The 17,096-nt window shown below is 43.6% G+C and overlaps 1 protein-coding gene across 1 annotated transcript in view; it reads right to left on the bottom strand.

Annotated features, from left to right (window-relative positions):
• LOC139049438 (proto-oncogene tyrosine-protein kinase receptor Ret-like) overlaps window positions 1-17,096 on the bottom strand; it is a 379,568-nt gene that overhangs the window by 17,472 nt on the left and 345,000 nt on the right. Inside the window, exons 14-18 of the mRNA XM_070524812.1 lie at window positions 8,451-8,710; window positions 7,057-7,179; window positions 5,687-5,757; window positions 1,912-1,952; window positions 178-274 (exon numbers count right to left, since the gene is read on the bottom strand). Of these exons, the coding sequence (XP_070380913.1) occupies window positions 178-274; window positions 1,912-1,952; window positions 5,687-5,757; window positions 7,057-7,179; window positions 8,451-8,710 (592 nt within the window). The remainder of the gene's footprint in view (window positions 1-177; window positions 275-1,911; window positions 1,953-5,686; window positions 5,758-7,056; window positions 7,180-8,450; window positions 8,711-17,096) is intronic.

Consider the following 17,096-nt stretch of genomic DNA (forward strand, 5'->3'; position numbering starts at 1 on the left):
GGGGGGGTGACCTTTCAATATTTCTCCCCCCCCATCACTGCCCCCCTCCTAGCACCATGGAGTGCCAAGTGATGGAGTGCCCTCCTGAACCCCCAACAGAAAAATACTGGTGCTCCACCTGGTAATGCATGAAATGATGTGTAAAACGGGACAATAATAAATGGGAATGTGCCTTACATTTCATCAGAACAGCCTTCAGGTTGATGCATTCTGTAACCGGTCTTGAGAAGATGGAACAAGTGTTCGGGACCCACACCAGGGTATGGTGAGGCACCTGTGGTGACATTGTAGGCAGTGTAAAAAGCGGAGAGTTTCTCCCAATGCAGACACCCCAAAGTCATGCATATGCCTACTAATTTTAATCGGCCAGTAGCACATAAAGTGTAAGTGACAGCACAGAACCTTTAACAACAGGGCTGATTGGCTGTGTTTATCATCCATTGCTGCTTACAGCTCAGCTACTTTGTGCAAAAAGAGTCACTAAAGAGGCACAGAAACTTAACCTCCTGGTGTCTCACCACAAACAGTTGTTAATGCTATATTCCATGTCAAAGCTGTCCGGCTGTGTCCTCACTTAAAATAGATGTCCGCAAGAAGAAATGATCATTCAACATGTCATCAAAATGGCAACAAAGAAGCTCATTTTCAAACAGTTGGTAATGCCACACTCCACACCAAAAGTGTCCAGGCCCTCATGTCCCATCAGCAGGAAGAAATGGTAATCAACATTGTGACGACATTGACTTGACGACATTGACAGGATGCTGTGCGAAGGTGTGTGGAGGTGGTGAGACAAGTGCACATGAGGCATAAAAATATTTTCTACAGGAACTGGAATTGCATCTTTGGCATGAAAACGTTCCGAGGTTTAAATAAGGAGTGCAACAAATGGTACCATTCCTTTGTATCAGAGAACTCTGCTTTGTTTGAGTTTGGCTTGTTGTTCCACAAGGTTGCACAAGTTGTTGTTTACTTTTGAAATTGGGGAGGGACAAGTTTTTCTTTTTTTTTGTCTAAGGCAGTGAATAAATGTGAAAAAAAGTTTTATACTTCTCTATACTATGATTATTGTAAATGTAGCAAAACTAGGACTAGACTGCATCGACTATATGTAGTATATGCCCTACACAGAAGCGTACATATGGCTCTTCCAAGTTCACAGAAGGCGGTGACACTATATGGCCAGAGTAGGGAAAGCGCCAAAAGGCATTAGTATAGAAAAAGGCATCCCAACAAAATAGCGGCCTAGGATTCTGCACATGGCTATAAAAAGAAAAGTGGAGCAGGCTGCCCAACTGACATACTTCTGAGAATCAAATGACAAGCCATGCAAGGAGACATGGTATGCAAACTTTGCAATTTTCTTCCCTGTGTAACCAGTTTCAATATGGCAAATAATGCCACCTTACTGATAACGACATTGTCATATCATTGTTAGCCACATGCTCATGGGCCCTAGAAGAGGTATGAACACCCTAACTGAACAAGTGCAGTGCTTCAAGCACTTTGTTGTGGTTAGCCACATGAAATATATTGGTGCATGACAGTCATGTATACATGAGTTCAACAAAATCCATGCTTTATTTCTCGTAGCAGCATGCAGCCTTGAGTTGTCAGCTGATGATGTCACAAATGGCAGCAAGGTTCAATTCTTTGAAATCCCCATAGCACTGTTGTTACTGCTCCCTTTCAAAAGTTTCGGGATACAATTTTGTAGACAGTAGCGTATAATTGGCAGCTGAAAGGAAAGTTTCACCTAAAATGGTTTAGTCACCTTAATATTGCCCCTTGGAACAGAAATTTTTATTAGGCTTTTATAACGCCAGCTAAATGCAATATGAAGTGCATTAATAAATTCTGAACTTTAGAAGAACCTCAGAACTTTCACACATGAAATAAAGGTTTTTTTACCTAGTGTGACGATTTCCCAGAGCACAACACCAAAGGACCACCTGCAATAAGAGAAAAAAGAAAGGTATGCATTTTAAGCTCTTATTCAGGACAAGATAATCATTTCTTGGTCAGAATTTTTCGCCATAAGAAACAAAACATTGGCTCAATAAAGCTCTCACACTTTCCTGTCAAAAATAATCATGCTATCTGGACACTATGCAGTTCATGTAACACACTGCTCATGTGATCCACAGCTGCCATAGCTGAGTAAACTGCACTTTGGTTATGTCCTTAATTTATATATATTTATTTTTGTAGAGCAACTTTTGAGCTTACACTGGCTTGAAAAGGGACTCGCCTATAGCTGTGTAATGTACCGCTGATATCGTTATTTGCCTGCTTATAGCTCTCGCTTGCACTTGTTTGGTCTGCATGGTTTGGTCTCGTTCACACTTGTTTCGATTGTCATGGTTTGTAATTATTTTAGAGTGCAGCTCTTAGGTGCCTGTTCCTGTGGTGAGCATCGAGGTTGGCGGCTTAACCAAGCGAACGAGCATGTAGCCGAGCGAACGAACAAGCGGAGAGGAGGGTGCAGCAACAATGGCTACAGGATTGGTGCCAGATTAGCGCGCATCATTTGGTAAATTTGTCGGAGGTGGCGGCTGTGAATCGCACCCATGCGTCACCCATGTGCTGGCTCTCGAGATCTCCAGATTGGTGAGGCGGTTGCGGCACACTTCACTCCGTTTGCAACATGCCGAACGAGACAGATTGTCTGCGTCAGTCACTATATCATGAAGTGAAAACATGTATACAGCTGGACTCAAATTTTGCATTGGGAGTATCGTAATCATTGGTGAATTTTTTTTCTCGTCCACACTACTATCACGCAAGCTTCCATACATTCTATATTAGTCTGTCACTGCATCTAATGTCATGTTTAGGGGAAATTGCACAGCCCAGTCTTTTCAGAGGTCAAATTTGTTTCTTATTTTATTTGTACATGCATAATAGTGCAATAATTAAAACTAACTTTAGGCTTACTTTTGTGATGCAGCATCAAAAGTGTTCATTTATACATTTGTGTCTATCAGTACTTTTGTGGAATTTTTTCTTTTTCTATTTCGTCCATTTGGGATTTACTGGCATTTTACAATGCATGCTGCTGACAGTGTTGTACAGGTGCATCACACTGCCTAGAAATTATGAATAATAATGAATAATGAATAATAATGAAAAGGTGAAGTTGTATTTTATTATGATAGCAAATATATGGACACCCCAGGTGAATTTTCACCATCATTGTCGCCATTGCCGTGATGTTCCATATAGTCCAAGTGTGATAGCATTGCGGACGCATGCTGTATGCTGTAGGTGCAAGCTTGCAAGGGTGAGCAGAGAAGGATGGTGGCTTTATGCGGCAATGTCTTCTTGCGCTCATAAGGGAGAAAAGCGGGGAAGGTGCTTCTCACACTCGCAAACGGGGGGAAGCAGGAAGATGTGCGCACACTCGGAGGAGGGGGAGAGTGCACCTCCTATCTTAGAGGCAATGTGCACTGGGTTTGAAGGCTAGCCGACCAGAGATAGCTGACGGATTTTTGTACGCTGTGTTCTTGCACGCGTAGTTCATGCTGAAGCAAGAGGCATCACGAAGGGGAATTCGGTCGCTGCTGCTGCTGCTCTTCATCCTGCCAGCATCCTGATAGTGACTGTCCATGGTCGCTGAGTGAGATGCGTTCGTGTTTGCCTGTATGTGCTTGTTAATTTAGTTAGCAAGCTCATGATTAGGGCCGTTTATGCAGCTGATAAAATGACTAACCTTACTTCGTATAGGTTTGTAATAATTTACTATCGAAATCAATGCTCCACCTGCAAGGCAAAACTGACTTTTTTTTTGGAAATGCCTAAGGTGATCGTGTTCAGCAAGGAATCTGCATGCACAATGCACAATCATCGTCGCAATTCTGAGCCTGATGTGCCCAGTTCTGCAGGTCAACATCACACTTGACATGCAAAATGAATGTTCAAATATTGTATGATTTCTTTTTGCTAATACTTTTAACTTCAAACAGCAGTAATGCACTAGAAAATGGGGACACCTTGTTCCGTCTATCCTCGTGCTTTGGTTCATGCACAGCACAATGTGATATAAAAAGAAGATGCCTGACCTGGTTTAAAACCAACCATCTTGTGATTTAGGCCAAGCATTCTAACCAATTTGCTTTCCTTTTTATAACTTTTATTCAGGAATATTTACATGATTTACAAGAGTGATCCGCATGATACACCATGTCGAGATGGAAGATTGAGTAAAATTTTGCCAAACTGCTGGACGGCTGAAGTACACGCATCAGGGTCATGGTGCATTAAACAATTTGCTCTAAAAAGAATTCCATACAGTTTTGGGATTTTTCTCAGTGGCTTCTACTACATTGGCCCTCCATGGAGAAAAACCCTCTAAAGTATACTTCTATGCGAGCTTTACTGCCAGGTTAGATATGACATAATCCATTCTAGCTTTCCATAGAGGATGTACCCAAAAGCATCACTACTTCCCAGTGGCAATTTTCACATACATTTCCCCAATTAAAAAAGTTTGCCATTGTCCAACCGGTGTACACATCTATTTTTATCAAAGCATTTCTGGCCCAGAACAAATACGCACTAGTAGTGCATAAAAGAACACATGCTGTATTGCATTTCTGGCACAGCCACAGTTCACTGGCCGCAGTACATAAAACCTGCATTTGTGACAGCTTAAGAAAAATAGTTTGCTGCAGTAAAAAAATGGGCATGCTGACAAATGACCACAGTCTTTCTGCTGAGCTCATTTTGTGCACTGTGCCACAGCACCTGGCTGCACATAGCCATGCACGGTGCATTGATCAAGACACAGTGATTTGATTTACCTCTAGGAGCGGAGCATACCTGCCATAGAGGATTGGCCAAGAATGAGATTACACTCAATAAAGTCTTCCTCATGGAGGGGCTCACTAGCTGGGTATGTCTTGCATATCATGCTTGCAAATGGATGGTGCTGCAGACAGTACTTGTCTTTTGGTACATGCAAGCTGCATGTTTCTTCAGGATGCAGAGGAGCATCTTAACATTGCACAAGAGTTTCCAGGCATTCTTCTGATGACAATGGAGTTCTTTCAATGTTTTTCAGGAGTACCATGTAGGGTTCTTCTCATGATTGCATCAAACCTTCTAAACATATCCAGGAGTTGTGGGATTATAATGCTGTTTGCAGGAAGTGGGTTAAGGAATCAAAAAGTCACTGGGGCCTGGCACTTATTTTTTTTTTCCTTTTTAAAGCAACATGGTTTATGATTGGGCTGATTGCCATTTCTGCTCGATAAAGCGATGTGCTATTATTTTTTTACTCATGAAAGCTAAGTAGAAGGGAGACAGGAGAGAGCACGAGAGGGTGTGAATGTGACAAAGTCATGCTGAGCGGGGTGTGTGGATCAAAGGCAAATGTGCCGAAGGTGTGTGGCACGCAGACGGTTGCAACATCTTGCTTTTTTCTTCTTTTTTTAGTGTACCATTGTTTCTAAAATGGCAAGTTTGCTGGGTCCACTCTGATCCGCCATAAAACGCTGGTCACAAAATTGGCCTTAAGAGTGTATTACTCAAGAAATGGAAGGGTTTTAAAGAGAAAAAAAAAAGAATTCCAGGACTTTTAGGGGCCTTGAATTTCAATTTCAATGATTTTTAAGAACCTGTGTGCGTGCGCACACGCATATACACACACACGACTGCTATTGCACAAAGAGGTTAAGCTGCTTACACATCGCTCTTGCTGCTGTATATCTGATCCTCCAGTGATTCCAAGGCCATCCATTTTACAGGCACTCTCCCCTGCAAGTTGTAACAATGACAAACATTAATAATGTGGTTCAGGATGCATGACTGAGTAATGCAAAGTGTAACAGGAAGAGCATGCGCATATAGATGCTGTTCCATGCCTACAGCAACAAATTTAAGAATAAATATGCAAAATCGGATACACCTTGTTTCTGAGAGGAGGCAGTAGTATATATGGAGGACAACCCACATAAGTAAAGGCATCAATGTTTTGAACTAAGTCAAACAACCAATTACATGAAATATTAAGACAATTTTGCTTTTCTTGAATTGTACAATACTGTATAATTTCATTTGAAGCTTTAATGAGGTGGGACAACTGAGAGTGTAATAAGCATATGCAATCCTGATATCTTTCGTCAATGTCTCTTCCCTGCTATAGGTCTATAGAAAATTTGCACTTAAAGCTTAAAGAACCATGAAACACTTTTCTAACTAATCATAGAATGGTCTCACTATTAAAGGACATCATCTGACGAATCTCATGCCACGAATTTTTTTCAAATCCTTCAAGTATTAGTGGAGTTATTGTACTGATACGTGGCTTTCTTTTCATCTCCACTAGCACGCTGGTATACATGGGAGAAGAAAATAGAGCAAAGCCCTGGCCAAAAGTTGAGTGTCTCGGTGGCAAAAAGGCTCATTGCAACACCCTGTGTCAGCTGCAATAGACTATACTATGCAGCATTCCGCTGCTATCTTGAAGGCTACGTGCAGCAGACACAGCTACACACAATTGTCATGTGTAGACCAGCAGTGCAAGATAAAATGACTTTTCTACATTTTTGAAATTTCTGACGTATATATGCACAATTTATTTAACTAAAAATTAGCAATTGTGTATTACTGAGAATGTTCTTGCAATCATGAAATCAGCCAATAGCATTGGTGGGTCCAGCTGTTTGCGATGACGCTGCATCATGACATTACGGAAGCGAGAGCAAGTAATTTTTCTGTTTTTGACGCGAGATCACAAATTACCTGCTATATGCAGTGCAGGAATATTTGGCTCACATGTTCGCAGCAGGCAACATTTTTTTTACTATGTATGTTCAAAAAGTATTTCAAGGCCCCTTTGAGAAGAAGACAGAGCTGTGACACACTCATGTGACCGCAGTAACAGTGCTTCATGGATCGCCGTAATAAAGTGATATTTTCGTTGTGATTGTGTCCTAAAAGTGCACACTTAATGTGCATTAATCTTCTAAATATTCATTTGTGACACAAGGATGCGAGTCTCTTTTCCAGCTGCATAATGAGAGCAGAAGCACTAGGCAGCACGTTGGCCCTTACCCTACTCTTCTTCAGGTATGTGTCACCCTCATAGACATCCCGGCTTAGACCAAAGTCGGAGATTTTGATAACATTTCCTTCAGCCAAAAGGATATTTCGTGCCGCCAAGTCCCTGTGCACCAGCTGCGAGAGAGGAAGGTAGCAAAAATGTGCGTAAGACGTCTGCTCGCTTATATTGCCAAGGGTAATGATATTGACTATATTTTTGTAGTTCTATACAAGAGCTTAGTGAAAACTTGTGTGCTTAAGAGATAATGCTAAAATAACTGAATTAACTGGATTGAAGTTTAATGGGACTGGCAGGAATGACTAAAGTAAAGTAGGTTTGCTGACTATACATATCAACAATAGTTTATATGTTACCTTTACTGAATGTAAAAGCTTGTTATATATTTGTTAAAACAAAGAATTATGTGAAAGCAAAATGCACATGATAACACCACAGTAGTTTCCCAATAAGCTTCTCATGGCATCAAGTAAAGGTAACAATTTACGGTCGAGACTAGTACCTTCCCTGTAAATAAAAGGATTATACTAGATAAAAAACTAACAAATATTTAACCTAGCAACTTTTGCAGACTTTTTGTTCCTAACTGCCACAGTGGCTTGGTGGCTAAAATGTTCTGTGGCCAAGAACAAGGTTGTGTGTTTGATTCCTGGCCATAATGACTGCATTCTGTTGGGGTGGAACACAAAATTCTCATGTACTGAGCTTTGCTTGTCTGCAAAAGAACCCTGTGTGTCCAAAGTTAATCCAGAACCCTCCACTAAGGCACCTGCCCTCATAGCACCTGTGTTGCTTTTAGCGATAAAAGCCATCAATTAGACTTTTTGTGCATAAAGATATTGCAATATGCAGAAAGCATGAAATCTGTAACATCACACAGTGTAGGCATGAAATTAAAAACAAGAAAAATAGCCTTCACTTGCCTTGTTAATAAGCAACCCTTTCTGCAGAACAAATGCACAGTAAGTTCAGAAGAACATTCATTCACTGTAACCAGTGTGACCAGTGCGGGGAAGTAGCATTCACGAAGTTCTGGCTGGCTGAACTCTGTCTGTGCTATGCTGATTTTCCTCCTCTTCTGGGATGTGCAATATCACTGGGGCTGTCAACTCTTTTCACACCAAACCAAATTCCTCACAAACCTTATTCAATGTTTCGCTTTAGTATCTCTTGGCTTATAGATATGTGTCCTTATAGGCATGAAGAAGTGGTAATGAGCATGCTGTGGCTTGAGACATACAGCCAGTGCTACATAGAAAAGGTACATTGATCTCAGTTAACTGGTTATAACTGCTTTTTCAAATTTTACCTTTCGGTGAAGCAAATATAGTCACGTGTGCAAATACACAAGAAGCACTGGAACACCAGGGTAGATAAATGAACGAACCTTCATGTCGGCCAAGTATGCCATCCCTTTCGCTATCTGATAAGCGAAAGAAATTAGATCGCTGAAGCTGGGCACTTCAGGCTCAGCAGGATCCTCGGTATTCTCTTCTGGGGACCTCAGAGCTGGCTCCTGAGCCATGTATGTTGGGTTGCATACAACTGTCACGTCTGCACCCCCTCCGGCCATGTGCCGACTATGCCGCAGCACATTTAACAGAGAGCCAAGCTCTGCATACTCCACGATTACATAAAGCGGTCCACCTGCAAGAAGACAAAGATAGCAGAGAGGGCAGTGACATTAGTTTTAATTTCCAATTTTATGAAAATAAATAAATAAATAAATAAATTGACCACAATGAGCAGGAGCCCCTTTTCACCTTGGCACCTTTGCCCTTACTATATGAGAAAAGCATCTGATGGACTGGCTGCATATTGATAAAAAAAGAACAGCCTGTTAGTAAGGTCTCACACTACCAAGAACTCCATTTAGTCATTAGTAAACTGTTTCATTTATATTCACCTTTGAACTTCACAATGTTTAAAAGCTAAGCTTTCTTTGCAAGCCATCCCGGATTTTCCTAACTGTGGCTGCTACCTACAGCAGCTCTCGTACTTTCTTGCTGAATAGCTCGTACTCGGCTGTGGGATGGCAGTGCCATCTAGGAGTGATGGCTCACACTGATTCGCCCGTAGCAGTGGAACGTAGAGGGGTGAAACCGGCCTGGTGGAACAGGCGCTGGTGGAAAGGGCAAGAGGATTGCAAGGCATGTGGAAAGGGCAAGGGGGTCGCAATGCAGAGAGCCACAATGAGATGGGAGAGAGGGCACTGGAGGAGATGGCCTCACAATTGCGCATGCTTTGCGCTGCCTGGCAAATGCGCGGACAGTCGCATCTGTGCCTCCAAGGGGAGGTAGGGCATCCTCAAACAAATGGCGCAGAAAGCTAGCTTGCCCTTTTCAACTCCTATAATGCTGGTTGCATTCAAAGGTGCATTGCACTGCAGAGCTCCTCGTTCAGGGCATCTTTGAGCCAGGTGAGAAGGTGCACGTGAACACTGCCTCATTACACTGTATATAGATTCCAACAGGACATGTTGTATCTGCTGCATTTTTGTCATTAAATAAGCACAGAGTTTGTAGGGTGCTACAAATAAAAGTGTGGAGAAACTGCTGTGGGTGACTGGAAGCCACTAAAGCATTCAAGAGTTTAGCTTTTGTTCCCATTTAAACATGCTATGCTTTGTTCTTGACTCATGCTTATGTAAAACATGAAGAAAAAATAATAAAAAGATGGAAGTTTTGCCATAAGCATTAAACAGTCACAGTGATAGGGGGTGCAGTATTGCACACAGTAAAGTGACTACCACATGAAAGGTATCATTTTGGTATGACATTGCCTGGCACTGCCGTGCCTATTTTAGGTAGCATAATGACCATCCTGTAACCCAGCTGAGATGTGCACTATGTGTACCCCTCCTAAAGCAGATTTCCCATACCATACATTTGCCATATTGGCCGCGTAGTTTTAGCACACCATGAAATACAGACTGACACCAGGAGACACCACACCAAAAATATCTCGAAAGTACTTCTCATGTGGTTTCCACACAACGCCAACACACAATGAAGCCAAGTAATTGTATGTTGGCTTCATATGGATGTTAATAAAAATGAAGCCCCTCAATTTTTATTTATTGTTACTCCCATGTGTTTGCCACATACATGACGCAGTGTCTGCAGGAAACATTTGCAGTGGTCAGTGAACAACCTGCTATTTACTCTTGGGCTTTTATGTAGAGTGGTATTTTGACATGAAAGTATTCTGGACTGTGCTCAGTCCAAGACCTGGCCAAGAAAGTGTCACACTGCCCAAGCAATGTGCCCAGGCCTGGACCAATACTGGCTGCTAGATATGGCAGGGTCAGCCCATATATAAATAAGCAGGCCTAGAGTATACATTCAGTCATTAACACATGGTTATTTCAGGGCAGTCTTCTATGTACATGCTATCTTGTGGACCCATTTCTGCTGCTCAACTGGTACGCTGTGAAATTCAGTCAAATATACCTTTTTTTTAGAATAGGTAAAAAATGCAGAGGATCTGCAGCACTGACTCTTCGTCCCATACCTTTTAATTTATTTTGTCAATACATAGAATGGCAAACTACAAGAGTGTTTTGTTGCACTCATAATAAAGAATATTTTCTTTTCTCACTCTCATACACAGTAAGTGTGCCATACATAGCCTATCCATGTTTCACTTTAGTGAAGGGATGACTGACAGTTGCAGGGAACATCATCATTATGATAACAGTGTTGTACGCCTTGTAAATTACAGCAAGGAAAGCTAGAATTTTAAACTGAATACCTTTCAATGTTCTCTGGCAAGATTTCCTTGCCCCACTCACATCTTAAAACCTTTCCCTCTAGGTATTAGGCTGGAGATGTTCTGAGATATGACTGCTAGGCAATGAACTCGCTGCAGGCTTCTTGCCACAGCTTGATACGGCTATTTGAGCAACTAGATGACCAAATTTTTTTGTTTAGAATGACGTTTAAGTTGCATTTATACTCTATGTGACCACATGTTCATCCTGCCTTGTATGTGTCGCAAAATCTTATCGTGCACGGATGTTCATGTTTGCAATACTTAGCATATTTACAAGAAGAAGGGAAACAGAGGGGCTCGATTTTTGTTAATAATGACCATATATGTAAAACCAACAGGTAATGAAGCCAAGGAGGGCGAAGGGATAATTCTGTGGTTGAAACTGAAATGTAGGAAATAATGAGAAAAAGGGAAAATGAAGTGGATGAAAAGATAACTTGTCGCAGGTGGTAGACAAACCCACAACCTCCACATTAAGAATGCATTGCACTACCAATTGTATTATGCTGATGGCTATCAATTCGTATATACTATCTTGGGTATTTATGTGTACTAGAGCTAGCTCTGGGAGTGTTAGCCAGCATCACTCAGGGTCACGGCGGCCAGATGTAGAACATCCTTTTTTTTCCAATGGTGTCATGTAGCACGTGAACTTAGGAGAGCAGGGTCCAACCCTCATGTGCTTGAGTATGTGGTGTTGCAACACACCAAACGCCTGATAATGCAGAATGCTGTCAGGTTAAGTGCATGCACCGACACTGACAACCCTTGGAAAGACGAGTTATTCTTCGAACAACAGCCGATGAAATGCTAATCATAAATAAATATTGCTGCCAACGATTAGTTTTGTTCTAGATAAACGTTTTCTTGGATGAGTTTGTTCATAAATGAGAAAAAGCAGCAGTGCAAAAAAAAAGGGGGGGGAAAAAAGAAAGGAGACAATTACACAGGACTCTGTACATCCTGTGTGCTACAGTCCTCTATACTTGTCTCATCCTTGTTTTTCCTTCTCTAATTTTTTTAATAATAATAATAATATTTGGGGTTTTACGTGCCAAAACCACTTTCTGATTATGAGGCACGCCGTAGTGGAGGACTCCGGAAATTTTGACCACCTGGGGTTCTTTAACGTGCACCTAAATCTAAGCACATGGGTGTTTTCGCATTTTTCCCCCATCGAAATGCAGCCACCGTGGCCGGGATTCGATCCCGCGAGATCGTGCTCAGCAGCCCAACACCATAGCCACTGAGCAACCACGGCGGGTCTCTAATTTTTTTTGTTTGTATATATATATTTATATATATTGTAATGGCGGCGAAGAAGGCCGTAAGTGAAAGAAGAGGAAGGGCAAACAGAAGGATAGAGTAGCAGTAGGTCAGGGGAATAGTTGGTTTTTAGAACGGCTGAGATTTGGGTGTGTCGTGTACTGCTTGGAATCTGTTCAAGGCACCGGACTCCCGTTACATTTTGGTGGCAGCGGTCATGTTAACCCACAGCAAGAAGTCCCCCAATACGATGCCTTCGCTCACATCAGTGCCACAAACTATGTTGGCGCCGTCATCGGACACTCAACTGGACCACGCCCCTTCTGCGAGTGACGCCATCCCTATGCAACAGTCGCCGCCATCACAGTCTTCAGATTCTGGCACAAAGCCTTCAAACATTCACCCTGCCGAGTCGGACTGCACTCGCCATCAGCCTGTGCCCAACCTAGCGGCTCTCCTGGACTCTTTTCAAGCATGCCTTGACCAGCAACTGCTCTCTGTTGAGGACTATTTAGTCCAGCGTATGTCGTCCATGGAAAGGTCTGTGGTGAGGTCGCATCGCTGACCTCACCACTGACCTCTGTGGTCTGTGGACATGATGGCACCTCAATCTCCCTTTCCCAATTCTGTCAAGCAGCAATGTCAGCAACCCTTCCCAAGTCTACCTACCTTTGACAGTACCACGTCATGGCCTGCTTTCCGTAGGCAGTTTGACTCTGTCGCTGCGTTCCACTACTGGTCACCTCACCAGAAAGTTTAAATCCTTGTGGCTCAGCTTGATTCTGCTGCTGCTGAATTTCTGGAGTTCTTGCCAGCATCCGACTGTTCCAACTATGCAAGTCTCATCTCGGCGCTCGAGTCCCGCTATAGTGATGCCCATCTTCAGCACTTACACCTTACAGAATTACAGTGTGTGCAACAGGGCCACTACAGTCTGCAAGAGCTCGCTGCTCATGTCGAGCGCCTGTCGTGGAAGGCCCTGGCTGATTGTCTGAACTCCACCGCCAACTTGATTGCTACCAAAGCCTTCATCGACGTCAATGTTCAATGCTTTGTCCACCTCGCCCACGTGTCTACAGTTCATGCTGCCTTAGCTCTTGCCTTGGAGGCTCACATAGTAAAATGCTCCACTGCATGGCCCCACTCCTGCCCTTTTCCGAGTCAACAAGTGTCAGCAGGCCAAATCATTCGCTCCGACGCATACCGTCAGTGCTCTTCAATCATGTGCTGCTATGAATGTAACGAGATCGGCCATTACAGTCGAGACTGTTTGCGTCATACTCCTTCGTTGGAAAACCACTGTGCGCCACCGAGGGCAGGACCCCGCATAAGTCGTCAAGTCCCTCTCCGGTCACTGGGCCCACTTACAGGTATGCCCATGATGCAAGTTCAGCTAAGTGAGCCACCGGAAAACATTGAGGCCCTAGTGGACACTGGCGCAGCTTTTAATTTCATAACACCAAATTTGCTGCCCATTCAGTGCCATCTGAAGATGACTACGGTCGCACAAGCCGGCCTCCTCCTAGTTGACAGAACTCATCTACCATCCCTTGGAGAAATCTGGATGACTATGACTGCTCTCAGAAAAAGCGTAAGTGTCCCATTCACTGTGATGCAAAACCTCTGTGCACCCTTAATTTTGGGCTGCAACTGGTGCTCAACACTGGGTGTACACATAGACTTTAACCATGGTGGTTGCATAACAGGATTGCTCCCTCATGATCCAGTACCTGACCTGGTAGCTAACACAATCCTGAATGAACTGCTGTCCTTGTGAGTGCCCTCTATTTTTAAGTTGGCCAGCTATGCGGCCGCAGGAGCTCGCTCCTTTCTGAGCAATGGCACTTTGTCATTGCGTGAGCATTTATCTTACTTTCGTATCAGAGTGCGCGTCCTCTCGACATGTATATGTGTGCTAACGACCGTGCTTCTACTGAAGGCCTACAAAAATGAACATGCTCGCCCACCACCACCGCTTTCTTTTCCTTTGCTGGCAACATCTACGGTAACTATACTCTTGTCTTCTACTGTGTGGGTACCCATTCATTAAGACATGGACGCATGCTTAGATGCGGACGTCTTTGCTGACTGCACCATCTGCTCGTGACCGGAAAATGAATTTGCCATCCCACACTCTTTACTGTGCTCCTCTCCTTTTGCATTTTCTTCCCTGGTGTTCAACCTATCAGACAGCCTGCTACACCTACACTCTGGAACTGTGTTGGTGCCCGGGGCAGCCCTTCAGCCCTGCTCCTAGCAACAGTGCAACGCTGTACTTCTCCGGAGAGTAGCGATGACTCCGTCGACTGGAAGTTTGCTATTTCAGTCAAACCTAATGTCATCCGAGAAGTCTGATATCCAAGCATTGCTGGTGAAATTTTGAAGGTGCTTGGCGAACTTCTGAGCGAACTTCAGTGTACTATTCTTGTTCGTCACCAAATCAACACTGGCTCCCATGCGCCCATTCAACACAACCGTTGTTGTGTTTCTGCTTCTGAATGGGCTGAAATTACAACTCAAGTGGAAGTTATGATACAGCGTGGCATCATATCTCGCTCGTTCAGTCCTTGGTCGTCCCCAGTAGTTCTCATAAGGACGGCACTACGCGATTTTGTGTAGACTATCACCGCCTAAACAGCATTACCAAGCTGGATGTATACCCTCTTCACTGCCTTGGCGGCGCCTTAGATCAGCTTCATGGGGCCAGATTTTTCACTGCACTCGACCTCCTCTACAGCTACTGGCAGCTCGGGCTCGATGAGAAAAACTCGGAGAAGACTACTTTTATCACACTGGATGGCCTGTATCATTTTAACTGCCTTCCTTTTGGGCTCTCTAATGCACCTGCAACGTTCCAATGACTAGTGGACAGGGTCCTTGGACACTTGAAGTGGTCGATGGCATTGGTGTACTTTGGGTGAAATTATTGTTTATGTTCCCAGATCTGCTGAACACTAACGGCATTTGGAGCTTGCCTTGCGCGCTCTAGATGATGATGGCCTCCGGATAAAGCCTTCAATGTATTTCTTCAGCTATTCGGAAGTTACCTCCTTTGGTCATGTTGTGAGTGCCCACGGCATCAACCCTGACCCTTTAAAGCTACAAGCTTTAGCCTCCTACAACGGCTAAACAAGTTAAACATTTTTGGGTTTTGCTTCCTACTTCCACTGTTTCGTCCCTGGCTTCGCCGCTCATGCTGCACCCCTCAATGAACTTCTGAAGAAAAATCGGGAGTGGCATTGGGGCCCCGACCAGGAATCAGCCTTCCAGAACATTAAGGCGGCCCTGACGACTCCACCGACACTCGCACACTATCAAGAGGACGCCCTTAGTATCATCCACACTGACCCCAGTGGTCTCAGTCTTGGGGCAGTTCTTCTACATCTGACTCCGAAGGGAACAAGAAGCCCATTGCCTATGCCAGTTGCCGCCTCAGTGAACCAGAAATTCGGTACCACACTTCAAAACTTGAGTGCTTCATGGTAGTCTGGGCCATTGAAAAGTTTTGGCCTTAAGTCTACAGCAGGCATTTTACTATTGTTACCGACAACATTGCACTGTGCTGGCTCCAAACAACAAGAGACCTGAATGCCAAAATTGCCCGGTGGGCCTTCAAACTTCAAGACTACAGCTTCACGGTTGTTCATTGTAGTGGTACTTGTCACCAAGCCACTGACTACCTTTCAAGCAACCCTGTTGCTAATAACTACTCTGTGCCGGCATTTGCAGTACTTGATCTCCGGGCTGCACAATCAAAGGATACTGAAATCTGCGACATCGTCTGCCATGCCTTTTCAGCTACTCTACAGGAGGACGCCAAGGTTATCGCAAGAATACCTTCTTGGCTTTGACATGTCTCTGCAAGAATGCCCTGCAAAAGACGATTCCAGCAAGACGCTGCGTCAGGCTGCACGTCTGAGCTCGGCTAGCAATACTGCACCACCAAGCACAGCTCAATACGTCTTCTCAGTAAAGTGCTGCTCGCGCTTTCTAACCAGGTGATTTAGTCATGGTTTGACGGGCACCACATTTACCTTGGCACTTCATAAAGTTCTTACCCCGGTTTCCTGGCCCTTTCCTTGTTGTGGAAGCTCTGGATCCTGTGATGTTTCGTTTGGCTGCGATTCCTGAGCTTGATGACAACCATTGCAAATGTACTTTTCTGCTTTACATTCCTTGTGAAACCTGTACTGAACTCCTGTCTTACTCCTGTGTGAACTTGAGGGGAGAGGGGGCAGCGAGTGTAACGGTAATGAAGAACGGCCCAAGTGAAAGAAGAGGAAAAGAAGGGCAAGCAGAAGGAGAGTAGCAGTTGTTAGGGGAATAGTTGGTTTTTGGAATGGCTGAGATTTGAACCTGTATATGTATATGTGCGCGTGTGTACGTGTACGTGTGTGTGTGTGCGTGTGTGCACGCACGTGTGTGTGCATGTGTGTATACATATACACATCTTCAGGCCAACATTGTGACCACAAGCATGACAAAAAATTGGAAGGAAAACACACCAATAAGGATCGTCAATAGAAAGATATTAAGCAGATGAAATGGTGCTGTATTAGAACAACTGCCTAAATGTGGCACTACCTTGTAAAAGCAAGTGCGACTTGATCTGCATTATTTTCTGCTGGCTTCATAAAAGCAGCGCAGTGACGCTTTTGACTGAGACGCACTAATGTAAGCTATGAAAACAATATAGTATAGCTAAGCTGTACTAATCTAATGCATGGCAAAACTAGATAAAGCTTCCGCAAAGCCAAATGTAAGTAGCTTGTCATGCTATTGCAATTGTGCTTTTAAGAAGCAGCAGTACAGTTTTATCTTTTGTACTGTTGAAGATGGCCATTATTTGATCGCTCCTACTGTTGTGCTGTTCCAAAATACATATAGTGTAAGGTTTTCCCATTGCTTTTGCTTGTGTTGTGTCTAACATTAAATTCCAACGGGGGAATAACTTGAACGGAATTAAGGAGACTATCATAAAAACCATAACAGT

The sequence above is a fragment of the Dermacentor albipictus genome, chromosome 1 (genome assembly GCF_038994185.2).
Source record: "Dermacentor albipictus isolate Rhodes 1998 colony chromosome 1, USDA_Dalb.pri_finalv2, whole genome shotgun sequence".
Classification (NCBI taxonomy): domain Eukaryota; kingdom Metazoa; phylum Arthropoda; class Arachnida; order Ixodida; family Ixodidae; genus Dermacentor; species Dermacentor albipictus.